Source organism: Nothobranchius furzeri, chromosome 16, assembly GCF_043380555.1.
Source record: "Nothobranchius furzeri strain GRZ-AD chromosome 16, NfurGRZ-RIMD1, whole genome shotgun sequence".
Classification (NCBI taxonomy): Eukaryota; Metazoa; Chordata; class Actinopteri; order Cyprinodontiformes; family Nothobranchiidae; genus Nothobranchius; species Nothobranchius furzeri.
Genome location: NC_091756.1, coordinates 33,920,844 through 33,948,813, shown reverse-complemented (window position 1 = coordinate 33,948,813; position 27,970 = coordinate 33,920,844). Strand labels below are relative to the sequence as shown.

The 27,970-nt window shown below is 40.4% G+C and overlaps 3 protein-coding genes across 7 annotated transcripts; 1 reads left to right on the top strand and 2 right to left on the bottom strand.

Annotated features, from left to right (window-relative positions):
* Positions 1-14: 14 nt before the first annotated feature.
* On the bottom strand, positions 15-1,753 carry zgc:56095 (Ferritin, lower subunit-like). 3 transcript variants are annotated; one of them, XM_070545585.1, is made up of 5 exons: positions 1,668-1,753; positions 1,020-1,121; positions 795-941; positions 598-723; positions 15-510 (listed from the first exon to the last, which is right to left on the bottom strand). In XM_070545585.1, the coding sequence occupies exons 2-5, from the start codon at positions 1,119-1,121 to the stop codon at positions 361-363; spliced, it is 525 nt and encodes a 174-aa protein (XP_070401686.1). In that variant the 5' UTR covers positions 1,668-1,753; the 3' UTR covers positions 15-360. The 3 variants fall into 3 exon arrangements, with proteins under 3 accessions (XP_070401686.1, XP_070401685.1, XP_015818800.3); XM_070545584.1 differs by having other exon boundaries at positions 1,020-1,124; positions 1,668-1,687; XM_015963314.3 differs by lacking the exon at positions 1,668-1,753 and adding an exon at positions 1,219-1,448.
* On the top strand, positions 397-23,575 carry LOC107387995 (protein tyrosine phosphatase receptor type H). 3 transcript variants are annotated; one of them, XM_054749168.2, is made up of 19 exons: positions 397-529; positions 7,781-8,039; positions 9,659-9,916; positions 10,292-10,528; positions 12,327-12,578; positions 12,676-12,927; positions 14,089-14,343; positions 14,539-14,784; positions 15,282-15,539; positions 15,649-15,742; positions 15,832-15,882; positions 16,351-16,432; positions 16,526-16,616; positions 16,708-16,784; positions 17,938-18,072; positions 18,225-18,347; positions 18,610-18,770; positions 22,591-22,726; positions 23,161-23,575. In XM_054749168.2, exons 1-19 carry the CDS (start codon positions 461-463, stop codon positions 23,305-23,307), a joined length of 3,183 nt encoding a protein of 1,060 aa, XP_054605143.2. In that variant the 5' UTR covers positions 397-460; the 3' UTR covers positions 23,308-23,575. The 3 variants fall into 3 exon arrangements, with proteins under 3 accessions (XP_054605143.2, XP_015818791.3, XP_015818790.3); XM_015963305.3 differs by lacking the exon at positions 397-529 and adding an exon at positions 5,434-5,643 and having other exon boundaries at positions 15,649-15,727; XM_015963304.3 differs by lacking the exon at positions 397-529 and adding an exon at positions 5,434-5,643.
* On the bottom strand, positions 23,063-27,797 carry si:dkey-197c15.6 (putative nuclease HARBI1). The gene is made up of 3 exons (XM_015963311.3): positions 26,970-27,797; positions 23,610-24,030; positions 23,063-23,199 (listed from the first exon to the last, which is right to left on the bottom strand). The coding sequence occupies exons 1-3, from the start codon at positions 27,664-27,666 to the stop codon at positions 23,157-23,159; spliced, it is 1,161 nt and encodes a 386-aa protein (XP_015818797.2). The 5' UTR covers positions 27,667-27,797; the 3' UTR covers positions 23,063-23,156.
* Positions 27,798-27,970: the final 173 nt, after the last annotated feature.

Sequence of the window (27,970 nt, the reverse complement as noted above, 5' to 3'; positions counted from 1 at the left end):
TTTAGACAAAAAAATTTGTTGGCAATTGCAAATTTTATTTTTCAAAATTCCAAATCCATTCAATAACTTTAAAATGTGAATGCTAGCAGGATAATGGGGATGCTGGAATATATGACACATCAGGTGATTCACGCCACAAGTAAGAAAATCTGCAGTTTTGTAACATTTTCATGAGAACATTCCTCCAGTTTACAAAATGAGGTATTTCAATTCAGCTTGTTCTGACATTTTCTTGCATACTACTGGTATTACAAAAATATCAAATTGTGGGTAAACAGTGCAACTACTCTCATCAGGTTTAATAGAAAATGATGCAATGCATTATGGACTTTTAATCTCTTTGCATTTGTGGAACAAAGTTTACAGTGTGTGTCTGTCAAACAGGTATTCGCCCATGGATCCTTCTGCCGCAGAGCCAGTGAGACGGCTCAGACTGCCGACATGATCGCCAAGTTTCTTGATGGTGTCGTGGCTGTCAACCAGAAAGTTCTTCTCGAGGAAGTCACACAGCTGGAAAAAGGAGGCAGGAGTAAGTAGACCTAAAAACATTAAGCCAAGTTTTTACAGTCACAATGTTACAAAAAATAATTTTTTTACATGTGGGTCTTTATGGCCGTCAGCTCTGCGGTGCACATCAAGGATTAAAGTGTTAAGGGTCTTCTGACATTCCAGGGAAAAGGTCAGAGCATCCAAACCCCCTCTCCAGTCCTCTCTGCTCGGTTTCTACAACACAGTTCGTAGGTCAATCATGACCTGAAACAAACATAACTGTGATTACAGCATCGGTGACTTACAGCGATAGTCTGGAGCAAAATTCGGCCTCCTCTCATGTTCTGATATTCCAGCAGCTTCGCTGCCTGTTCCCTTTCCTTCTCTGAGAGCTCCAGGAAAAAACTGGAAAAGTGCGGCAAGGCAACGTCATCCCTGTCAAAGTACATGCCCTGAAAATACATGAAGAAGTGGAATTCAGCAACTAGTTTGCAGACTTTAAACAACAGGACAGGTTTAAACAATCTCACCAGGGCAAGGTAGGTGTAAGAAGCACTGAGCTTCAGGTTGATGAGTCTGTTGACATCTCCTTCAGTCTCCTGATGAAAGTTTTGTTTTACCACAGACTGCATCTCCAAAAATACAAAACAGAAAAACAAACATTTCACCCACACAAGAGATCAACACACAAGCAAGCCCCCCGTTTGGTAACAAACGTACTGAACTTACTCTGGAATTGTATCGTTTAGCTAATTTGTTTTAGTCCAACTCGGACAGAAGCCTGCAGCTTTAGTCAGTCAGCGTCCACAGACAGCCCCAGTATTTAAGGCCTCATTGAAGCCCAGCCCCAAAGCCATGTGTTACGAGTTGATAACAAGTTGAGGGTTAATTAGCGGTACTGACGTCATCTCCTGAAAACTTTACACAACATGCTGACGGGCAACGCCACCAGATCAATGTAGAGCTTGCGGAGCACAGATGTGAAATAAAAATGTGTAAAGTGTAGTTTTTGCTACGCTAACAGACTAAACTGGTAAGCTAAAACGATTAGCTAAAAACAATACACCCTACCCTTTAGTTTCGCCTTATTCAGAAATGCTTTCATTAATCTATCCATTAAATTAACTCTGACCAATTCCCATCCGTTCAGTATACATGTCGATGGTTCAGATACTTACTTGCACTCTTGCTGTTAACACCAAAACAAACAAAAACGGCCCTTTTAAGGCTAACCTGCTTCTTCTCTTTTTAAATGTGACAGTAGGCAAGACACTAGCGCCCCCTAGCATTCATCATCGTTTTTACACGGATTCGCCCCTTCCTGAACCACGAAACTACTGATTCAACAGCAGATGTGTGTTAACGGGGCTGCGTTCCACTTTTCATCTTTCTGTTGCACATGTGCAGAAGCACTCAACGACCATCACACCTGTATAAGATAGGTTGTTTTCCACTTCTTTTATTCTACATTTAGTTTCTTCTCTTTAATCATGTTTTTCAGGTTGAATAAGCCATTAAGACTGAAATAGTTCCTCCTCTTATCTGCCCACAAAGTGATCCCTTTGTCCATTTCTCCTCTTTCACCTTTTCCACTGAAGTTGTTTTTCATAGAGCCAGCATTAACCCCCACATTCTCCGAGCAGAACGTTTTTATTCTTTACTCTTGCAAAAAACAATCACTCAATTTAAAATCATGAGTTCTGCTTTATGGATATTCCTTCATCCACTCACTTATGCCAGTTCCAGGGAATCAGCTAGACATTTGTTTTCTAAGGGTGACAGGATCTCCAAAATATGAAACGCTTCTGACTTCTTTTGAAAATCTACACAAACATTTGTAGCTCAAAACCTCAGAACCATGATGAACATTAATACAATTAGAAGATTAGTTTAAGAGTTTTTTTTCTTTCAGATGGAACAAAATTAAGTTCAATGTTCAGTTCATTTGTTATGTTTTCAAATGCTTAATTCAAACTGGATATGGTAACAAACATGGAGGTTTGATTCATATCAAGATTCTTTTGCGCGCACACGCACACACACACACACACACACACACACACACACACACACACACACACACACACACACACACACACACACACACACACTGGTATAAAAGGTTGTTCTGGCCCAGTTAAATGAGGTCATAGAATTAAAATAGATCAGGATAATACTTAACATTATTGAATGTGACTTCCTCTCAGGGATGGACTGGGACTAAAAAACAGCCCAGGACTTTGACTAGGCCAAAGTAATAGGCGCATGGAAATTTGGCAGCAAAAATATGTGGTGAAACCATCAAAATTATAGCAACAGCGCTAATGTTGACTATATGTTGTATTAAAAGCTGTATTACTGATAAGCTTAATAATTTAGGCAGTAATTAATCTTCTTACTGCACAAATAATACCTCATCTAAATGAAAATGCAACGTTACAAATGTAACTTCTGTATTTAAGAATTTCAAAGTTTGTGAGCATTAACTGTAACACTACTACCAACCTTTTTACGTAACACCACAACATATTTCTTATTACCCACTGCATGTGGCCTTTTACAGCTAAAAAGTTGAAATTTAGCTGTTATCATAAAATAAAATTGCAACCTAAACATGAATTCCTAACATCAATCCTTGCAAATGTTTCTCCTCTTACATTCCTTACTTACTTCCCCTGGATCTGCCTGTGGAACCAGCACATCTTTCTGTCCCTCCTTACTGCTGCCATGTTGCTGTGTAGCTATCTGCCTGACTTCTTCACTGCTGTGAACCTGCTGCGTGGTGCTGCTGCTGGCTGTACTTCTAAATATGTCGGTTAATTTGTGACATTTAGAGCATCTAATATCCGTGTTACACCAAAATCAGTGACCCATCAGAATCTGTGACTCCAAGGGGCGACAGCGTGCCATCCTTTCCAGGAAAGTCTTGAGGACAAGCAAGAGGAAGAGCGTTTACGTAAGCTGCGTAAACTATGTAAACAATGAAACACGGGAGGTTGTTCGGCTTCTCTAAACAGTTGTTCAACATCGCAGTGACCGACAATCATGGATGTAATTTGGGGGGGGGACAGGGGGGACATGTCCCCCCCACTTTTTACAAAGACAAGTTTTGACCCCTGCACTTTTTACCATCCAAAAACAATATTACTTTATATTAAATTGACACTGGTTGAGCTTTAGGACCAAGCAGAAAACAACCGTTTGTGTTGAAGCCTGTTTCCCATTAGAACATACCGTAAAGATACCCCACCCCCACCCCCCCGTGTCCCCCCCACTTCTAAAGTGAAAATTACGTCCATGCCGACAATGTAATGTTTCTGTTTTGTTTAAACCTGAGCGGTGTTTTTACGAACCATCAGTGAATGTCTGAGTGCTGGCTGTAGCTTGAATTTGTAAACCATGCAGACGTTCATTAAATGGGTCATCAATAATCGATCTCATGTGCTTTAATTGAAGCGGAGCGGGTTCAATACTGTTCTACCATGATTTAAAACAACATGATAATTCACTGCAACTGTCTTAATTAATTTTGTCACCTCCCTACTGCAGTCTGAGTACAGTTAGAAAAATATGTGACCATCAAATGACATGAATCTCACTGGTCACACTTTTTTTCTGGCCAGAAAAAATATGTGACCTCTGTAAAAACACCTGTAAATAGCATTCTTCTTCACTACAACGGTCTTAATCAATTTCACCACCTCCCTACTGCAGTCTTAGTACAGTTAGAAAAATATGTGACCATCAAATTGCATGAATCTCACTGGTCACACTTTTGTGATCTAATCTGCGCAGAACTGGCTCATCTCGAACACGGCCATTGTTTACATAGTTTACGCAGTTTACGTAAACGCTCTTCCTCTTGCTTGTCCTCAAGACTTTCCTGGAAAGGATGGCACGCTGTCGCCCCCTGGAGTCACAGATTCTGATGGGTCACAGATTTTGGTGTAACACCTGCATTTTCCCCCCTTGCCTTCTCAGCCCCACCCTTTTCTTTTCTTTCCTCTTTTTTTTTTTAACTAGCGGCCGGGTTTTGCATAGTTTTTTTTCTACTGCCTTTGCCTCCTCTGGCTTCAGCTTCTTCTTCTCCTTGCCTAGCGGCCACAGCCAATGTAGCTGGCATCCAACTTAGAGATGCAGTGCTGCCACCTAGAGTGCTGGAGCGTGAAAGAGCTTTGAGGAGGGATAAAACAGGTGTTGAAAGCGTGCGTGGAGAGTGGTGGGCTGGCGCACCGGCCGACTTGGAGTACCGGCCGTTCTGTGATTCTCCAGAATCCACAGATGGCCAGTCCGCCCCTGCTTCCTCTCGAATTTCCTCTCAGTGAGCAGTAAACAATCGTTGTTAAATCTTTGTTTTATGGAGTGGAAATCATATTATCACCCAATAAACAATGTTGCGCCTTTTGCTCTATCAGTTAGTTCTTTCTTTTTGCAGTTCCTTATGGGTCCCAACAAGGAAGCCATAAATATAATACAAGTCAGAAGCTGTAAAAGAGAAAAAGGGGATATGTAGTCTTCTGTTAAATCAGCCCAGACAATGATAACTAAACACCATTACTATATTATTTTTAAGAAACCTTTTCATCACAAAATAAATTATTAATTTTGTCTGTGGATTGAAAGAACCCTGTGTTATTATATACTCATGATTAAAGTGCACAGCCCGTCTAAAGAATAAAACAGATATTTACAACCAAAACAAAGCAATCACAACTAATACATATTTTAAAAAGGCAAATCCCCTTGATTGTTGCACATTTGACAAGTGGCACATTATGACCGTTAATAAGGAAGTAACAGGCGGGGCAAAGGTCTCTCTGTATGTAAGTCCAAAAAGGAGAAGCAGTTATTTACTTTTTCACTTGGGAATTCAAGAACAGAGCAGAGGTTATGGAAGGAGGACCTGGTTAAGAATTAAAAGTCAACATCAGAGGATTACTTTGCCAGCCCTAACTCGAGAAATTAGTTGTTTTTGTCAACACACCGGTGGCAGAACTGAAGACGGGGACCTGTGGTTCATCTTCAGACAGCCAGAGATCTCTACGTGTTCTTAGTATGTGTGTGAGTTAACAATCGACAGCAACGATGAGGTTTCTAATCTTCAAACCCACCTCACACCCCCTGCTACTGTGTGTCATCTTCAGTCTACTTTGGGTAAGTCTTTACTTTTATTTACCTGCTTTTGATCAGATAGAGGAGCTGTCTTACAAAGATTAGACCTCAGCAACAGGAAACTTGCTTTTTTAAACAGTTGAATCATTTCAGAGATTGTGTTCGTCAACGGTCATGTTGATGGTTAAATAGCTTTGAGATGATTGATGAAATGTCAGAAAGAACTAAAAGCAACACTGTTGTACAACAAGAACACTGTGGAGGTTCTCAGATGATGAAATAGCATTTCTGTCTTCCAGCTGCGATTATCTATTTTTACTTGCTTCCTAAATGAAACAAAATAATGAACACAGACAGAAAAAACAAACAAGTCAGCGATTTTTGAAGTTCTTATTCCATATGTTTATTGCATTGTGTGTGTGTGGCTTCTGTTCAGTTAAGGCTATTTACTTCTGTTCAAACAAGCACTGGTTACATTTCTGTCTATATGTTCATGTTTAAGCTGTTTATTAAGATTCTATCAAATGTACAGATTCTAATTTGCATTTGACACTTTCTGATTCGTTCTCTGGTTTTCTGCACATCCGTGTCAAATCACTCCCCTGATCAAAAGCCATTTAGGCTGACTGAAGTTTGCACACTCTTGATGCAAAATAGAGCTATTGTACCCTTAAATGGTACAATACTGTTACAACATACTTGCTTCCTCACATATTTCTTCTGATTTTGTTTTTTTGGTGAAGAAACACTTCAATGTTTCAAATCAGCAAACAAATTTCAATATCAAACAGAAAACCTGCGTAAAAAGTAATTGTGACTGAATCAGAAATTAGCTGCGATTAACCACATGTTTGTAAAGCTGAGTTCAGTTCCATTAGCCACACCCAGACCTGACTACTGCCAGGAATGTAAGAATCATCTCATTAAACATGCCTGACAACCCGAAGGCTAAAAGTCCTTAAAAAACAGAACCCAGAACAGCATCAAAAACCCTGCAGGTGGTCAAGGTAATGGTTGCAGGTGATTTAACAATAACAAAAGATGGAGGGCAAAAATGGTGTCATGAGAGAGATCCGAGGCCAAAACCTCTGCTGACCAAAAAGAACACAAAGACACACCTCACATTTACAAATAACCATTTTCATGATCCTTGAGATACTTTAGGAAATATTCTGGAGACTTTCTGGGAGGTGTGAGTCCCAACCCATCTGGGGTCAGAATAATAAAAAAACAACATCATACCAACACTAAAGCATGGTGGTGGTAGAGTGATGGTCTGTTTGCGATACAGTTACTCTTTCACACAAGGCCAGATTGGGTTGGATAGGACTTTTTCTTGAGAAATAAACTTATCATTTGAAAGCATTTTGTTTTACTCAGGTTAACTTGGTTTGATACTGGCATCTGTTTATCGACGTAAAACATTTAAGCGTGATGAAAAGCAAAAACCTACAAAGGGAGCAATTGCGTTTACTATTCAGAAGAAAGTTTTTATGCTGTCTCTAAATTCTTCATAACTACTCTTTCAATTCCACCTTTCCCGGGATCCACTGATTACCTCTTTCTTATTCATTTTCTCTGTCCCTTTCCTCACATTTTTAGACCATTTTTTTTTACTTTTCCCAATTTTATGATATTTTTAAAATAATTTTTTGTGTTTTCTTTTGTTCTTGCGAAGTGCCTTGTGATTTTTATCTTGAGAGGCGATAAATAAAAAAAAGTTTCTTTTTCATCCATAATTTTCAATCAGTAAACAACAGTGAGTAACTATGCTGTGTGACATCTACGGTGCACTGAGCCTAATTCCTAACACACACACACACACACACACACACACACACACACACACACACACACACACACACACACACACACACACACACACACACACACACACACACACACACACACACACACACACACACACACACACACACACACACACACATTACTTCCTGTTTACTAGAATAATTTGCTGATTTTAATTAGTCTACATACTTTGATTATTTCTGAAGTTTCCTGCACATCTGTGTCAAAATGCCCCACTTATCTGTTACCATTATAAAGGTTCATACCCACAAAGCTCAGTTAATCCCCCCCTTTCTTTTCATTTATTGCAAGTAATATAAACGAAAGACATTTTTCTGGGACACTGAGAGACTCTTTTATCTCTTTTAAGGTTGTAACAGATGGCAACATATCATCGGTATCAAACGTAAGTAGAGTACGAATAAAACGAGCGGATAGTTCTTCTAAGACAGCAGCAACAACTACAACAACAGCAGCAACAACAACTACAACAGCAGCAGCAACAACAACTACAACAGCAGCAACAACAACTACAACAGCAGCAACAACAACTACAACAACAGCAGCAACAACAACAACAACAACAGCAGCAACAACAACAACAACAGCAGCAACAACAACAAAAGCTCGTAAGTCTGAACTGTCATTCACACTGATGTGACTGTTAATGATGAATTACTCTTGTGTTTGTCTCACATCTCTGTGTCTACTTTTTCGTCCTCAGCTCCTCCAAATTATTTATTGTTAAAAATGAAACCAGTGTAACTCCCCAGTAGTCATAAGTCAGCTTGTCACTAGCCTTCATTCACCGGGGAGTTACTCAGGTTTCATCACATTTTCATTGGTGTTAACAAGCAGTCTTTCACACTGCTGTTGGACGGCCAAAAGCTCAAGCAGCTCATCTTTGTTTAACAGCCTATAACCATTGATCTTCTAATCCTCTTTTCCCAGAGCTGTAGATGGAGAGTAAAGACACTTTCTGAAAACTCTTATTTAGATTGTTTGAGTTGTAGGTTACAGACCCCTTCACTATAAATCTCCACAAAACCATTTGTTGAAATGTTAAATAGTTTTATTTTTGTTTTCGTAAATGGATTTTGTCTAAACCAGCTCAGAAGGCCTTCAGGCCAAACCTCTGGGGCATATTTGTCCTAATATTTACATGCCGTCCTAGTGAATGAGATTTATACAAAGATCGCTGCAGATTATCAGGTTCACATTCTGTAAAATAGACCAAGATTTTGGAACTGTGTCATGCTATTTTAAACCTTCCAGAGCAACAATGGGCCCTTATTAAAATATTACCATTAGCATGATGCCACTACATTGAAATATGTTATTTTCTTGTGGCATTTTATCAACCCGGAAATCACCAAACTTTATACCCATTCAGCTTGCGGCTAGCAGTTAACATTTTGGTTGTACTTACCTCTCTGGCCTCTCCTTTGGGTGGTTTTAATGTTGGAATGGCACCAGTCTGAAGAAGTAACCTATCTGAAAACACACTCTGGTACTGGCGAAGGTTTAGCAAGCAGTCTGTGAAATCACTGTCACATTCTGGCTTGGTTTCTGAGAGCTGTTTTAGAAAAAAAAATCCAAATTTATGCTTATTAAACACTTTCAGGAAGACTAGATAAGGAAAGAAATCACTTCTTCACAACTGTAGAAGCTGCACTAACTACACAGAGAGACTGGGTGTTAGTGTTTACAGTCCAGGGGAGGAGGGATCTGTTTTCGACAGGGATGGGGAGGGGCGGGGCATGATGAAGCAAACCGACCCATCCATCTGTTTGGAATAGCTTAGCAGACCTGAAGGGAAGCTACAGCTGAGACAAGAAAATACATGCATGAAGCCAAAAACTGCTTTGGGGAGTTTTTCATGATGAAAAAAAAAACCCATATAGCAATGTCTAAAGCTCAAAAAAGTGGATTGTTCTTGATATAGTCCCTTTAAAGACATTTCCTTATAAAGCTAAATACCAAATTAGTAAATTAATTTCCACATTATAAAAGCTTCTTGTTGTCTCTCAGAGACTTATCAATTTCCAATTTACCTTAAATCTTCATGGAAACACCTTTTAATATAATCAACAAAAAAATTACATTAATAAACTTAAACATAATGTTTTTCCACATATAAGAAAGTAACTAAATCTACTTGTTCTTGCTTTTATGTTTTGGAAACTTTATTTCATGAAATGAAAATGTGTACATGAATTTGTGTTTCTTTTTTGTTTTCATGTTCCAGCTCCCACTAACCCTGAGGATTTCAGAGTTGATACACAAACTGAGAACAGCATAAATCTGAAATGGCAAAATGTTGATGACATTGACAATTATATTCTGAACGTCAGTGGAAGCAACATCAATAACTCAACAACTTTACTAAAGAATACTACAACACACATGGTCTCAAATCTAATTTGTACTTCCGAGTACATTTTCTTTCTCTTCACTGAGCGTGACAATGTCAGAAGCAGTGGGGTAAACCAAACAGCAGTGACAGGTAAGATGGATTTCATTCACTTCATCACTTAATGAGCTAAAGTGACACTTTAATAGTTTTGGGTTTCAATTAAAACCAAAACAAATGGCACAAAGACATTTTGCCATGAAAAAATATATAATAAAATGCCCCCCCCCCCCCCCCCACTCCCCCAACCCCATTCCCACCCAAGTTTTCTTTAGTCATAAAGCAGAAAAAGAAATCATTTCGGCTTATTATGCTTTTTTTAACCATTTGACATTCCTTTTAGTAACTTATTTGAACATAAACATTAAATTAGAAAAAAATGAAATAAGCTTAGCTTGAGCCCTTCTGTCATGTATGGAAACTGATGTCCAATAATCTAAGTGTCGTCTGTCTGCTTTTATATTCCAGCTCCTTGCAACCCTAAAAAGTTCAAACCAACTGGACAAAACGAGTCCAGTATAACTCTGAAGTGGGAACAGATAGATGGAATTGATTATTACCTTCTTGAAAAAACCACTAATTTGACCAAGGACTATCTACAGTACACAGTTTCAGATCTTACTAGTGCCACTAGTTACAATTTCAGTCTCGTTGCTGTGTTTAGAAATGTCAGCAGCAGTGGAGCATTTACACCCGCAGTCACAGGTAAAGTGTTTTTATTCTAAAGTATGTGGGCTTTGTTAACACTAAGTCGTTTCAAACTGGTTAATATGTATTCCAATTTTAATCAACTTTACCGTGTTAAATCCAAAAGAAGTGCAGTAAAAACTATAACAAGAACCAAGTGTTTTAAACCCTAACGTAGTTTTACTTCCTGGGTTGTCACAAATGAGAACATTTTGAAATCGTTTGACAAAAAGAGAGCAGCGCTTTTATGCAGAAAAAAAAAGACACCAGAACTGCCTGATACTTAACTCTAAATAATTTGGAGCTCTAAGTGAACTATTCTGAAGAATACATTTGTGGATTCAATTTATTGAAAACTTTGAAAAGCAGACATTTCATTTGAAATGTAGTTTAACCCTCCCCTGTCTTTATGGGTGACCCCACGAGGAAAGTTGACCATTGAGCAGGATTGATGGTTTATCCCTTGAGATCCACGTGGCAGGGGTGATGTGATGCTCACTCCTCACCCCTGCCACATGGACCCAAGGGATAAACCATCAATCCTGGTCAAAGGTCAACTTTCCTCGCGGGGTCTCACCTATTAGGACAGTGGGAGGGTTATGAGAAAAACAACAATGAAACTGTAATGGAATCTCCTTAAAAGATTGAAAATAATGTGAATGTCCTATAATCAGCTTCACAGGTGTCTTTTATTTCCATCAGTTTGCCTGTTTAAAGGTGTACAGTAGTCACAATGCTATATCAGGGTGTGTACCACACTGAACATGGACCACAGACAGCTAAGGACAGTATTTTATCTGGAGATTAGAACAAATATCATGAACTAGCATGTTAAAGGTAATGGCTAGAAGACCATCTCCAAGCAGGTTGGTTTTCCTGTGACTTCTAGGTTCATGGGACCCCCATCCTCTGTAGAGAAGTACTCGAGGAAGAACACTGTGAAAAACTTAAGAAACAGTTGACATGAATGAATGGTAACCAAAGAGCACAGAACTACATTTAACAAGACTAGAGGCAGAGGTGGTCTGGCCATCTGAATTCTGGAATGTCCCAGAACAGCCGGTGTGCTGAAAATAACAAGAAAACATGGGGGAAGCTAAATTCTGTTCTGGGACTGCTCCACTGCATCAGGTTTGATGTCTTAAATCTGTTCAGATCAACTGGAATCTTCGGACAATCAAGAAATTCCTGAACGAAATGTGCTTCCCAGTGTCAGACATCCTGGTCTCAGTCACATATTGTTAGTTCTCTGTTATGTTTTTTTATTTCTTATGTAGTTTCAGCTCATTGAGCAACAACACACAGCTACAGTTTCTAAGCTTGATGCTCCCATATTCCAGTCAGAATTGACAAAGCTTCTCAGATGAGAAGCGAAACATCTTCAAGAAACCAAAGAAGTCCAGGTGCCTTCATTGGAATCCTTTGAAATCCTCTAATAGGATAAAAATGTATAGTGACCAAAAACACAGAAAGAGCAAAACAAGGGAGAAGAAATTTTAAACTAATGTCAACATTTACTTTGTTTCCCCTTTTAAAGGATTGAATCCACATCTGTAAATCAAAATATTTTGAATTAATACGACAAAGTTCATAGCAACATTTGTTGCTTTTATTGATAGATGTGTCTGTATAAGTGTTAATATTAAAATCTTAAATGAACTTAAACTTAATTTTAAGTAGTTTAAAAGTGTATATTTGTCTTCAGCCATTAAAATGTAATAATTTGTGTGTGACCTTCTGTCATATTTGTAAATTAAAAGTGTCACTTTTGAAATTTGTTTTTGGTCTGAATATCTTGTGTTTATTCATACTGCAGCTCCTCGTAACCCTGCAAACTTCAGCCTAACAGGACAAACTGAGTCCAGCATAACTCTGGTGTGGGACAAAGTGGATGAAGTTAACAACTACACTCTTGTCTACAAAGAAAATGAAACCAGCATAAGTCTAACCACAGAACTTGAAACATACACAGTCTCAGATTTGCAAAGTGCCTCAAAATACAGTTTCTCTCTCTTTGCTGTGTTCGATTATGCTAAAAGCAGCGGGACAACCATCACTGCAGTCACTGGTAGGATTTACATTTTCTTTGCAAACATGAACTTTTACCCACCTGGAAAACTGAAACTTTATTTAAACATGTTTTTTATTTGTTTATTTTTCTCTAGCTCCAGAGAACCCAGCAGATTTCAGTTCAGTTGAACAAAATGAGACCAGCATAACTCTGCAGTGGACACAAGTGAAGGACATCCAGGACTATAAAATTGTCTTTGGCCAAAATACAACAAACATTACTTTAACAACAAGCAAAATGCAGCACACCATCACAAATCTAGAAAAAGGAACTACATATAATTTCAGTATCTTTGCTCTGTTTGAAAGCATCAACAGCAGTGGAGCTGACACCACTGCATCTACTGGTGAGAAAGCATTCTTCTGATATGGTTCACCACATAACCAGATGATAAACTCAGATATCCTTTGAGCATGTTCCTATCAATCAGATTCAGGGTCTCCTTTATATAATTTTTGGTTCAAGCTCATAGTGAAGTAGTTTTTATTTCTTGAACATCAAATTAATTTTAACATCAGAAAAATTGCAGTTTTTGTCAGAGCCATGCAAACCAGCCTGGCTCTTTGTGAATAAGGTCATTGACCCCAAAACGTAATAAATGGTTGCAACACCCCTAAGGTTCTACATCTGCTGGGGTTGGTCCGTCACCATTTGTCGCCCTTTGAACCCAGTATCCCCGTCCAGTACACACTTTAACCTTATCACAGTAACTTTAATTTCTCAGTTGTACTCCAATAACAACTATGAGTCAGTAGTTCCAATTAATTTGACTTCTGAAAACGAAGAAGTGGCAAAGAGGAAAAGCAAGTCCAGACTCTGAAATATCACAAGTGTGGATGTTTAAAAAGTAATTTGAGTTTCCTCTTAAATCATTTATATATCAAACGCTAGGCCCCACTCATTTAATGAGCTGACCTTCATCTATTGGGTCTGCATTCCCTCTACAGTCAGGTCCATAAATATTGGGACATCGACACAATGCTAACATTTTTGGCTCTATACACCACCACAATGGATATCAAATGAAACCAACTAGATGTGCCTTAACTGCAGACTGGCAGCTTTTATTTGAGGGCATTTACATCCAAATCAGTTGAACGGTGTAGGAATTACAACAGTTTGCATATGTGCCTCCCACTTGTTAAGGGACCAATTCATATTCAATTCAATTAAATTCAAAAATACTTTATTAATCCCAGAGGGGAAATTGATTGAGTAGTATAAGTAATGGGACAGAATAAGAACCATAAATCAAACTTATACATTTCAATACTTGGTTGCAAATCCTTTGCAGTTAATTACAACCTGAAGTCTGGAACACATAGACATCACCAGATGTTGGGTTTCATCCCTGGTGATGCTCTGCCAGGCCTCTACTGCAACAGTCTTCAGTTCCTGCTTGTTCCTGGGGCATTTCCCTTCAGTTTTGTCTTCAGCAAGTGAAATGCATGCTCAATCGGGACAAAAGACCTTTGTTTTATCAGCTCTTCTCTTTTTTCGTTCGTAGTTCCTCCTCAGGTCTCTTCAGTCAGTGTCACAGAGCGCTCTTTGACCACCGCCACTCTTAAGTGGGAGAATCCCAATAAATCCTGGGAATACAAGGTTGAAACCAATGGCACCGGTGTGACAATCGAACCAGATATATCAGCTACTGGATTTTTCACCATCTCAAATCTCAAGCCTGGAACTCTGTATTCATATCATGTGACCACGGTGTTCTCTGGACTCAACAGCAAGGCTTATAATGATTTTCTAGTAACACGTAGGTATAGAGATTTTCATTTTCATAAACTTTTCTAAACTGTTTAATGGTGAAAACACTTTTCTTTTTACCACTTGCAAAGCCACGAGAGCCAGAATATCTAATTCAGCAATTTTCAAGTTGAAAATCTATGCAAGAAAAAAAGAAAAGAAAAATAAAAGATTTGAACTGAAATTATTTACTAATCTATTTCAGAGATCGAATGTGACAAAATAATCTGGGTTGTGACTAGCTCTTCAATCCAAGGAACAGTTGAAGGTGTGTTCACCTATGCAACTGTCTCTAATTCATCTAACACATCTCAGCACCATTCCACTCCAGGAAGCAGAAATGTGTCGTTTACTGACCTTTATCCTGGGGCAACCTATGAGATATCTCTTGTGTACGAAACTTCTTCCACAAATTTCACTCAATGTGAAAGTCATCCCAACGTGACCACTTGTAAGTGTTTATTTGTTTATATTCCTACTTTTAAAAGTAAGATGTTTAGTTATTGTTACAGTTTTATGTCTTATACTTAGGTTTTGCTATCAAAGTGCAGTTTTTTCATCAAACAAAATGCTGAAAATATTTTTCTTCCTGAGCTAAAACAATTTTATTAATCCTCATTAATTGATTTAACAAATTAATCACCAGACCAATATTCCAAATTTAATTATTTAAAGCAAAAACTCATACTTTGTAAGTATTTTGAAGAAATTTATTTTTGTTATATTTTTAAGATTTTAAACCATTTGTTTGTATATCCCTCTTACACACACACACACACACACACACACACACACACACACACACACACACACACACACACACACACACACACACACACACACACACACACACACACACACAAACACACACACACGCGCATGCGATCGATTACATTTGTTATTCTGTTAATTCTTGTTTTTTATTGGGTCTGTTTTTTAACCACACAGCTCCTCCTTCGCTGCGGGGTCGCTGTGAAAATGTGGCTTCTGGTTATTCTGCTCTGATTGTCTGGGATAAAGCAGAAGGTGTGTTGACAAAGATCTTGGTTCATATGAACGGCAAAAACCACACAGTAGATGGGAAGGAGGACCGGTTTACCATCCCTGGACTTCAACCAGCTAAAACATATCCAGTGGCATTAATTTCCATGTCTGGAAACAGGATTTCTGGGCCATTTGATTTTATCTGTGCTACTGATAACAGGGGTGAGTAAACATGATGTTCTGCATAACCTGAGTGGTTTATGCACCTCGTGATTTTTATTTTGAGAGGGGCTATATAAAAGATAGTTCCTTAATTACCATTCTCCCTCAGGAGTCATTGCTGGGTCAGTGGTTGGTGTCTTGCTGTTTGCTGTTCTAGTCTGTGTGGCTGCATTCATTTTACTCAAAAGGTCTGATGTTTTCCGGTTGGTGCTGAATTATTATTTATTCAAATCTGAAAAATTAAATTAGTTAATTATTCAAATGTATGACTTTGTGTGATTTCTTCCCACAGTGGAAAAAAGTCACTTATTGCTGGATCCAAAAAAACTGGTCCAAAAAAAACGTGAGTGTGAGCTCCAACCTGTTTCTAATCGTGTAAATCACTCACTATATCATACATGAAATGTATTTGTATTTTACAGATGTGTTTTTTGTGGCTCCTTTTTGTTTTAATCAGACTCAAATGTTTCAAATCAGCGAATAAACTTTAGTATCAGACAAATACAACCTGGGTAAATACAGTTTTCATTTACTGCTAACCGAGCCCAGATCATCACACTACCACCACCATGTTTGACTGCAGTTAATTTTACGCACGCACGCATGCACGCACTCACACACACACACACACACACACACACACACACACACACACACACACACACACACACACACACACACACACACACACACACACACACACACACACACACAAATAACTCTGGTCAAATTGATTTGCAAATTAAATGAATTGCTTCTTTATTTCAACATACTTTGCATAGTAATATCCCTTCCTGCTGTTTTCTTTCAGAACTATATCAGTAGCTACATTTCCAGAGCACTTCATGCTTTTGAGTGCAGATGAAAACAGAGGCTTCAGTGAAGAATATGAGGTGCTCTAAAATTACCCAAATGTCTTAGGTTTTCTTTCTCTTTTAGTTTCTAAATCATATTTTCTCATACTTCCATTTTCTAATCCTGCTCAGAACCTCGAGCCTGTAGGGAAAGACCAGACACATAAAGCAGCTTCGCTACCAGAAAACAAGAGCAAGAATCGCTTCACCAACATTCTGCCTTGTAAGGACATCCTATTTCTGTGTCTGTGTTCCAGTTGGGGTTGCAATTTTAACTTCTTACAAAGTAAGCTGATTCTATTCTCTAACTCTAGATGACTGGAGTCGGGTGAAACTGATCACACCAAGCCCCAGCGATACCTTAGACTACATAAATGCTAATTACATGCCGGTGAGTATCACTTTGTAACTGGAGAGTTTAATAATCAATTGGAGGGACATTTGCTATTATATTAAAATTAAGTAAAAATTATGTCATAATATTGGAAAAATAATAGAATGAATAAGGAGAGAATAATGTATAGCAAAAATGGGTTAAGTTTAGTGCTTGCTTCTATAAGATAGGCGGAAAAGTTCCCTTAATGGTTGACCTTCCACTTCAGTGTTCACTATGTTTGATGCATGTTGTGGTAGTCATCATTTGCAGCCTAAAAGTTTAAAAATATTGTTAAAAGTAAAAAGAAAGATTTAAAAATAATTAAACTCAAGTTAATAAAAGGCAATAAATTCAAAATCAGCTAAAAGCCCCTGAAATACCCAGGGGTCCAAACGTCAAATATCCAGTTATTTCAGTGAGTCCTTTCTTGTATAAAACACACTGTATGATCAGAACTGTGACGAGCTGCTTTTTTCTGAGTCAAACTTCCTCTTATTATTATTATTTTTTTTGCCTAATCTGTTCCTCTTCTTCTTGCTTTATCATCATGAGTCCCACAACTTTACTCTTCTCTTACATTCATTAAGTTTTTCCACACCTAGCCATACTCATCAGAAACACATTCAAACGAATAAAGGTTGCCATGGGTTTGTCAAAGCTGATCTCTCCTTCCCGAAGCCCTGCCTTGCACTTTACTTTCATTATGATCACATTGGTTTTGTTTACACACTTTTATCCAACGCTGCCTCTTTAAAACTGACAGCTACTCAGTTAAACGATTTAACCACTTTAACCCTCCCACTGTCCTACTGGGTGTGACCCCGCGAGGAAAGTTGACCTGCTCAATAGCAGGGTTGATGGTTTATCCCTTGGGTCCATGTGGCAGGGGTGACGAGTGAGCACCACCTCACCCCGCCACATGGACCTCAAGGGATAAACCATCAATCCTGCTCAATGGTCAATTTTCCTCGCGGGGTCACCCATAAAGACAATGGGAGGGTTAAATATTTGCTAAGACTGTTTGTTCATGACTCGTGGTTAATTAAAATCCTCAATGTTTCATGTAGAGGTTAAAGTGGAGATCCAGCAGAGTCAGCGTATCTGCAGCTTTTTATTTCACTACTAATATGTGTGGTTATTTATAAATCGTGTACCAACTTCCTCTTAGGGCTACAACAGGAACAGAGAATATATTGCCAGTCAAGGTCCTCTGACGGCCACAGTCCCGGATTTCTGGAGGATGGTTTGGGAACAAAGAGTTAAAGGTATCGTCATGGTAACCAACTGTGTGGAATCAGGACGGGTACGTATAGTCAGAAAAATGTAGACTGTTCTCACATTTAGAAGAAAGTTCTGAAATGAACCATGAATAATAGATTTTTCGGACAATATTTTGTCAAGATAAAACATGATCCTTTCTTTAGTTTAATTTTCTTATCTATGCTTTTTTCTTAGACCAAGTGTGACTGTTACTGGCCTGAAGACCAGAAGCCATGCCTTTATGGAGATTTGTTGGTCACAATGTCATCTGAGCAAAAGGAGCCCAATTGGACATTGAGGAATTTTAGAGTAAAAAATGTAAATAGCAACTCCTAAATTTAAAGTATACCTGGTTTTTATAAAGTCTGAATTGGCAAGTGGGAAAAAAATGTGAAACGGTGAAAATGAATAAAAATGATTGTGCAGGAAGGTATTAAATGTTTAGCTCCAAATGTTACACATTTACTCTTATAAAAAAGTATACTTCATGTAGTTTAAATACCAAAGCAGAATTTGAACCTTTGGTTGCTGATTTATTTATTTATTTATTTATTTGTTGCACGTTAAACTTTCTTCACAGAGAAACAACTCGGAGGAACGCACAGTGAAACACTTCCACTTCACTGCCTGGCCTGACCACGGAGTTCCTCAGGGCACCCAAGTCCTGATCCAGTTCAGAGGACTTATCAGACAGTACATTGAGAGTGAAGGGATTACTTCTCCTACTGTGGTTCACTGCAGGTACACAAAAAAGCTACAGCAAACCACTTGTTTTAGAAAAGCGAACTAGAAGATGAACAAACCACAGACAACAAAGATGAGTCATACACTCAACAAAACTTTAAATTAGAGGACTTTTGTTTTTGCCCCCATTGGTCATGAGCTGAACTCAAAGATCTGAGATGTCTTCTACATACCCAAAAGGCCTCTTTCTCTCTAATGTTCAGATAAGCCTGGCTCACACAGCAGAATTTTAACAGACATGTGGTGATAAAAAGTCATGGATATACACCGTTTTGGTATAGAAACTCTGCAGAGACTACACACTACACACAAATCTCTTTCACTCACAGATGTTTCCTGCTCAGATGGGAAATCTTGCAAGATAAAACGTGACTTTGAAGTAAACAAGTATGGCAGAAGAGCATGGTGTTTCTGTCACCTTGCTTTCTGATTTGGTAAACATCACTTTCTTCAGGCAGCACACTCGTTTGTTCCCCAAACTCAGACCAAGACAATGCAACATGTTTGAAAGCCCAGATTTATAATCGGAGCGGTCCTGATGTCCTTCCAAGTGTAGTAAGCGCTCATGACGCACCACACAAGTTAGGATAATATATGATAAAATTATCTTTAGAGAGCCATTATGGTAATCATACCAAACATTAACTCATTAGCTTCCTGCTGTTATCTGAATATAGAGCCTTTTAACTGCCAGCATTTTTGAGCATTTTTACTGTTTTTTCAAGAGTCACAGAATATTGTGCTCTATGCTCGCGTAAACACCAACACTACCAAAAGAAAAGCTCACTTCTTACATCAGGAAGAATATGCGCGTTTCGCAATTTTTCCAAGTGTGAGCTGCAGAAGCTTTTCCAGTATGTGTCTCGATTTAGGCATAGCAGCTTCCCAAACCGATCTCCTAATTCATGGTTTGTCTGCTTCATGATCATGTGACATGTGACACACAAGGATGTATATCAACTTTAGAGCTGTGATGTTTACTTTCAAGGTGCAAAAGCTCGTTCCCAGGCCCGCCTCGCTAAAAAACCCAGTTGACGACTTTAGGCATGATTATCCTGCCATGTGAACCAGGCTTTGTCTGTCTAAACCCAGGTTAGTGAGCACTTCTCTCTTGCAAGTTTACTGTATTGAGGAACTGAAAACAAGTCAGTATCTGGTGAGACCGTCATTTGCCTCACACAGTGCAACACCTGTCTTTCACATAGAGTTAATTGCCTTGTTAATTGTGGCCTGTTGAATGTTGGACCAGCCTTGTTCAGTGGCTGGACATTAGCAGGACCTGGGATACGTTGTTGTATACACCCATCCAGAGAATCCCAGAGAGGGTCAATGGGTGACATGTCAGGTGATTATATTACCATCCATGCAAAAACTGGGATGTTCTCTGCTTCCAGGATTTATGTACAGATGCATGCAATATGGGACTGTGCATCGTCATACTACTTACAGCATGAGGTGATGGTGGCAGGTGGCACAATAGGCCTCGGGATATCATCATGGCATGTCTGTGCCTGCCCATACCGTAACCCCGTCACTGCCTCCGTGGGCCTCCTGAACCACAATGCGGACATCAGAAAAGTGCTCACCCACATGACCTCATACACGAGTGATCCCCAACTCCCTTCGCCGAGGGCCGAGATCCAGCAAGTTTTAGTAGTTTCCCTAATCCGACACATTTGATTCACCTGCTGAAGTCTGTTAAACAGCTGCTGATTAAAATCAGGTGTGTTGAAGCAGGAAAAACTAAAACTTGCTGGAAACCAGCCCACGGGAAGGGAGTCAGTTTGGTATCACTGCCACACATGATGTCTGCCATTTACTCTGGACAATGAAAATCAGGGTTTATTTAAGAAGGGAACCCCCCTCTGAAGTGTCAGACGCCATTGAATGTGAGTGTATGCCCACTCGGGTTGGTTATGACGATGAGCTGCAGTCAGGTTCAGACCCTGATGCAGACGACAAGGATGCAAATGAGCTTCCCTGGAGCAATTTGTGTTAGTTGCAGAAATGTTTTGGTTAAGCAAAATGATTTTTGCGGCAGCTCTCAGGTTATCTTGAAGGTGAAGATGCTACATGTTGAGGTTCTACACTGGTGTGATCTGTGGTTGTAAGGCCAATTACTCGACTCTCAACTTGGACTTTATTTATATAGCACCTTACAGACACTTACATGCCACCAAAGTGCTTCACAGACAGATAAAAACATAACACATAAAATCCACTAAAAATGAATAAAACACAACCAAATAAATACATTAAAAATGAGACTAAAAAAGCAACACAGTCAATCACTCACAGATTTAAAAGCCTGTTAAAAAATTGGGTCTTCAGCTTTGAAAACTGGCACAGAAGAGAACTGCCGAACGTGTAATGGAAGCTCATTCCATAGTTTTGGAGCTGCAACTGAAAAGGCTCTGTCACCCCGCATCTTCAGCCGTAACCAGGGGACCATGAGCAAGCACAAGTCCTCTGAACAAAGTGGCCGAGAGGGAACAGTGCTGTGTGTCTGCCAGATATGCTGGAGCCAGACCATTTAAGCTTTAAAAACCAGTAAAAGAACTTTAAACCGAATCCTAAAAGAAACAAGTAGCCAATGTAGAGCTGCCAATATGGGGATAGCATGGTCAGACTTTGGTTTGCTCTCCAAAAATCTCCCAGCAGCATTTTGGACAAGTTGCAACGGGCTAAGGCACCATGGCTCACTCAGGTGGATAAGCAGGATGGAGTTACAATAGTACAGGCGTGAAGTTTTGAATGCGTGCACAACAGTTTCAAGATCACATCTGGACAAAAAAGGTTTAACCTTGGCCAAGCGTCTTAAACTGTAAAAGGAGGAAGCTACCACCCCATTTATGTGGCCCCTAAAACAGAAGTCTTTGTCTATCTCCACTCCCAAATCAACAACACAGTCCTTCAAGTGGGGGGTTAATTCACCACAGTCCACCACGGAGGTATAAGTGTGGTGGCTGAGATCGAAGAGCACTGCTTCTTTCTTTCCCTTATTGAGGCACAGGAAATTTTCTGCCATCCACGCGTTGACCTCACACAATCTAAAACCTTCGAGATTGGTCGACTGTCAGCCTCATCCAAAGGCAAGTACAGATGGCAGTCATCAGTATACAGGTGAAAATCAATACCATGTTTTCTTAGGGTATCACCTAAAGGCAGATTATAAACACAAAACAGCAGGGGATGCAGTATTGTGACATCTGTGGCCTGGTGTTGTGATCAAGCTTCCTGTTTTAGTTTGGGTTTTTGTTGAGGCCAGCCTAAAGCCCACCTGTGCAATAATCATCAATCTTGGCAAGGGAGAAGTGTTCACTAACCCAGACATAAACAGATTTGTGAACAATATTTGAAAGATAGAGGACTTTGTCACAAGCGCGGGTGAGTTGACTGGAGGTGAGGATCCAGGTGCAGGGGAAAACAAGGCAGGCAGGCAAGAATGGTCTCTAAAAAGGGGTTTTAATGACGAGCACACGAGACAATGGAACAATGATCCGACAAGACAAAAAGGACTGACAGGGTTTAAATACAGAGACCTGGGACCTTGGGTGACGAGAGTTAGGTGGGAGCAATTAACATGGACACAGGACTGAACAGAACGGGGAGACGGGACAGAGTGTGACCGACTTGTGTGTACTTTGAAGAAGTCTCGCCTCTTAAGGGTTCAGCTCATGAATAATGAGAGCAAAAACAGAAGTGTTTTGTTCATAACGTTGACACTATACCACAGGACCCAAATACGAACATTACTCATGTGTTGGAAGAGATGAACAGAAATAAGTAGAAAGGGTGCCTTTTCTCCTTCTGTCAGTGCTGGAGTTGGGAGGACGGGGACTCTCATCGCGCTGGATGTCCTGCTTCAGCAGCTGGAGAAAGAACGAGCGGTGGGCATCAATGACTTTGTCCACAGGATGAGACAGCACCGGTCCCACATGGTGCAGACTGAGGTAAAGCTACATCCTGCTTATTGTCTTAATTATCAGGTCTGTCTCCCACTTCATCTAAATTACCAAACTTTATCACGACTTATTACACGTGAAGTAAATAAGATGCATTTTTTGGAAAATGTATAAAAAACAGAGATGTTTTTTCAAACAAACTCTTCATCATTCAACAGCATATCAGTTGTTTTAATCTGAAACCACTTTTTAAACATAAACCACAAAGTTTTGCAGGAATAGGGTTATGTTCCTGAGTAAACACAAAGTTTGGGCCACAGCATCTTTCTGAAGCCCATTCTGAGTCATTTCTCTAGTGGCTCTGCCAACAAGTGCCAGTCACCGTCTCCATCCTACCCTGCTATATTAAAATAGAACTGTATCTTTTAAAAAACTCCACACTTCAAATATTGGCTTTTGTTTTTATCTCATTTTCACTTCAGTCCCAGTACATTTTCCTGCACCAGTGCATCATGGACTGCCTGAAACAAAAGGAGAAGAAAGAAGAAAGCGATTATGAGAACTCAGACCTGATTTATGCCAACGCCACCGCCCTCCGAGAGTTTCACAACCACAACACCGGCGCCTGAATGAGCCTCGCTCTGCACTCTTTTTGCACTTAAAAACTAATTATGTTATAGATTATATTTACATGGTTTCCACATATGTGAATAATCTTGACAATGTTGTGCTTCTCTGATAAATTTCTGATATAAATATAAGGAAATACACCCCAGATAACCAGAGAATGTTTTAAATTTTATTAGCAACATGGAAGTGTAGAAATAAACTAATTTGTACAGGAATATTTTATATTTAAAACTTGTTTTTGTAAATAAAATTCTAAAATGCAGTAAATGTATCAGATCACCAGGCTCCTCATACGTCCTACTTTGAAACACTCGTCTCCACTGGATCCGGATGCTTGGCAACAGAAAAGTTCTTCTCGATAAGCTGCCGTCGGACTTCGAGGGCCTCCGTGCTGACCTCTACTGGACTCAAGTGCTGCTTCCCTGGATATGGAGTCTCATGGACAGCAGCTGTGTTGTTGCCAGGAAGAGGAACAGAGAACTTTTTGGCAATGTTGTGCAGCATGCAGCACGCCTTGATGATGTTCGCCTTTGTGTTTAAGGAGGTTTCATCAGCAAACCCGAGCTGCATCAGACACTTGAAACGCCTCTTCATGGAGCCAATCGTCACCTCCATGACATTGTGGATCTTTGCGTGGGCCTTGTTGAAGCGGATGTCACCGTCAGTTGAAGGTTCCAACACCGGGGTCAAGACGTGTTTGCTTAAATGGTACCCTTTTCCACCTTGAAGGAAGCGGAGATTATTAAGTCAGCACCTGTGGAATCATTTAAATGCTCATTCTGATATGATTTTATTGATCATCAACCTAAAGCTTAATGGTTCACAGCATGTTGTAGGAAGCTCCTTTATCCTGGTGATTCAGCCAGTGAATCAGGTGTTGGAGCAACGAAACAAGTAAAGCATGGATATGGACGCTCCTGGACCAGGAGTGGGCATCGCGGATTTATTAGAATAATGTAATAGTTTATAACTTGCACCATACGTGTAAGTATCAATCATTTACTACAATTATTTATGTGCAATTTCTCAAATAAGTCAACTTATGAAGTATAAAGCTTCACCAGGGAGGAAACAACCACAAAGAACTCTTCTTTGAAACTGGGCTGTGAAAATGTAGCAGGGTAGAAGTCTGAGGTCTACTAGAAGCTCACATCAGCCACAGCACAAACTGTGGGTTGTCAGAACTTCACACCATCAGGCTGAGAATGAAACCACAAAAGGCAAAGAAAAAGAACAAAAACACGTCACAAAATCTCCAAACCGGACCGCTGTCAAAAATGTCTGGAATAGACGCCACAGCAGCAAAGACTGCAGATGCAACAGTGTTGTCCTCCCATGCGTGTCAAGAGTCCAAACACATGTTGGAGAGCTTTAAACCAAACGGTCTCTACAGGCAGCCAATCAGGAGCATAGTGGCATATTTGCAGTCCAGTGCAGTGAGGTTCATCCAGACCTTCATAAAGGAGAAACAAAACGTTTACACAGGAGCCACCTCTTCAGGTCGAGACTCAGTTGTCTACCTACACCTCAAGGACAAGGGAAACGTTTGTGATGATGTAAGAGAAGATAGATGGTTTGAGAGGAGGAAATGAATTAATCCGACAAAAACAAAAGAGAAATTTTAAATAGGGTGTCTCAGGTTTCACCCCTCCTATAAAGCAGCTCAGATCCTCACACCGGTCTGCATCAGACCAAAACATCTCACAGGTGGATCAGCCCAGCAGAATAGGACCTAACAACATGTCAGGGGATGAAAGGGAGGCCAATTCACATCAAATATCAACTCATCACGCAGCAACAGCACACTACAGTTTATACATCTGACCAAGCTCCAAGGACGAGAAGCCAAATGTCTTCAAGAAACCAAATAAATCCAACATTTGTTCCCACCATCCAAGCTTGCTAGAAGAATGATCTGCTGATTTTAAACTGTTTTCTTAGGAAAATGCGACTTGGTTCTGGCCCACTAGCCTTTAGCTCAGGAGTCTCAAACTCCGGTCCACGTGGGATGCAATCCATAATGTTTTAGATGTTTCCCTGCTCCAACACACTCAATTTAATAGTTGAATCACCTGTTCAGATGGTTAATCAAGTGCTGATTAAAATCTGGTGTGTTTAAGCAGGGAAAGAATACATGCTGGACTGCGGCCCTCTAAACCGAGGTCGCTCAAAGAGACGAGCTTTGTACCGATTGCCGGGTTTAAGGGCCGATACCAGTTTCATCTCTAACTCACTGATGCTGACTTTGGTTGTCTGATTTAAAAGAACGATAAACAGAAAACACTCAAGGAGGCTAGTGCCAACATGAACTGGTGCTTAGTGGTGCTTTCCATGACTGGGGGAATATTACAATTTTGGAATTTTAAATGGTCTAAATCAGATCTCCAGCTGATTTTTGTGCATCTACTTAACTCATTCAGTGCCATTGATGACTAAAGTCGTCATTTGCATTTTTTTTACTGTTTGGGCATCGGAACAAGCCCCCGCGCTGAGAGAACAATCATCTCAGCTTTGAAGCCGATCTTCATCCGCATACGTCACATGATCAGGAAGCAGAACATCCATGTGTTAGGAGATTGTTTTGGGCCGTTCCTGTAAAAAAAAAAGTGAGGTGCTTACTGGAAAAGTGTCTGCCAATCACAATTTGACAACGGATTATGAAAGAATGGACAACGCTTGATACACGCGGATTCTTCCTGATGTAAGAGGTGAGTCTCCGCTTTGTTTTGGCGTCATCATCCTAGCGCGCAACGTTCTGCGACTCTTAAAAAAACAGTAAAAACGGTGAGAAACGCTGGCAGCAAAGGGCTTCAGCGATCAGGAAACGGCTGGTAGCGAATTAGTTAAAGAGCAAGTCACCCCCGACCAGTCTTACCCCACTCCCACTTCCTGTTTGAAAATTGCAACAAATACTGTTGCCTGGCAGACTGAGAGGGCAGAGCCGCTTACAAACACACACAGGCACACAACGGCATTGTGACATATGGTACCAGATGACGTCATAGGGTACCTCTAAAGCATGGAGCACACCAAAGGTGCAGGGTCACGCCCTCATTTTATATAGAAGCCATTATTTCTAATGAGTGGGGGCACACGGGGAGTGCCGCACCGCTGCAGATAGGTGCCAGTTCTATCTCAAGCGCCGCAGCGCGGTGTGACCACTTGACTTCTCAAAATCTCAGGCGTGCCTCCGGTGTGCACCAGGCTTTAGCCAATAGCGATGGCAGATTTAAGTTCAAATACAGTGCAGAATTTTGAAGAGGGCGCAACACTGACAGTTTTAGGGAGAAAACTTTAACCAAGATATACTAGAGTGCCAAATTATTGAGTACACATGTCTGCAGCACAATTAGACTCATTTATAAAGTTTATCAGCCCAAAAAAATTAAACATTGATTTGGGGTGACTTGCTCTTTAATTACTCAACCCTCCAAAACCTTCTTTAGAAGCAATTGAAGCATCTTTTGAAGACTTGACCAGATGTTTGAACTTTTGTCCACTCGCTCCAACAAATACTCTTCATTGTCCTTTTTAGTAACACCAACTGTAGGGACTGGGTGGTTTTGTTGATCTAAATATTAAATGAACTGTGAGTTTAGGGAACATGGGACACGTTCCAGCTGTTGTTTTAACTACGGAGTGTATTTTTCCTGCATCTCACCAATAAACCAAAACGGTCCGTGCTGCTCGTTCTCCACCTCCTTCCCTTTGAAGGAGGTCTCCCACATCTCCTGCTCAAACGAGCTCCCCACGCAGCACTTCTCCACACTCAGGATGTTGCCCTCGGAGTCGCAGATAAACTGGCTCACGACGGAAGTGTAACCGAGTGCGTTTATGAAGGACTTGAAGGAGGTCTTGTCATAAGGAGAAGCTCTGATCTTGAAGTGTGCTGGAGCCAGGACGCCCAGCACGTTGGGGATCCCGCAGAATTCCTCGATCTGAGAGGCGGTTCTGCTTCTGGCCTCAGCTGTAAGCGGGAAGGAGATGAACGTTTTGCACATCGCCGCTAAGACTCCAGAGATAGTTTTAACAACAGAATTCAAGTTGCCCGTTTGGCTCATCCAAGTGTTCCCAGCGACGGACGAGCTGAAGGCTCCGTGAGCGTAGTAGTTCAGCGCGATCATGAGCATCACGTCCACGGACGTGTGGCGCTTCGTGGAGTCCACCGTTTTCATGTGTGTGCCCACGGAGTCTAAGATGAACGCGATGCAAGGTCTGGAGAGGTGAAACTTCTCGAACAAAGCCTCGTCGGAGAAATTGTCGAAACAAGGTGGAGCGCCATCTTGTTCCTCCTCGGGCTCAAAGCTGCCGAGCATCTCCTCCTGGACGGCGAGCCACACCGGTACCGCAAAGGCCATCTGTTCTACGTCTCGGTGTAAATGTCGGTACGGCTGACACACTTAAGGGAAAAATGTGGAACGGATGCGAAGCAACCGCTCAAAAAGCTAAACAGCTTTTCTTCTTCGTTCTGAGAGACGATCCAAACGTGGCGCGCTGACGCCCCCTGCTGGTCAGCCGCGTCACCAGTTGTTTTTGTGCAGAATCAGATGGAGTGTGTGCTGTAATAATCAATCTGGTCTTCATCAGTGACATTTATTTCCCATCCATACAAGTCCATTTATTACATACTCATGCAGCAGAAAAATGTACTAATTCCTTGAT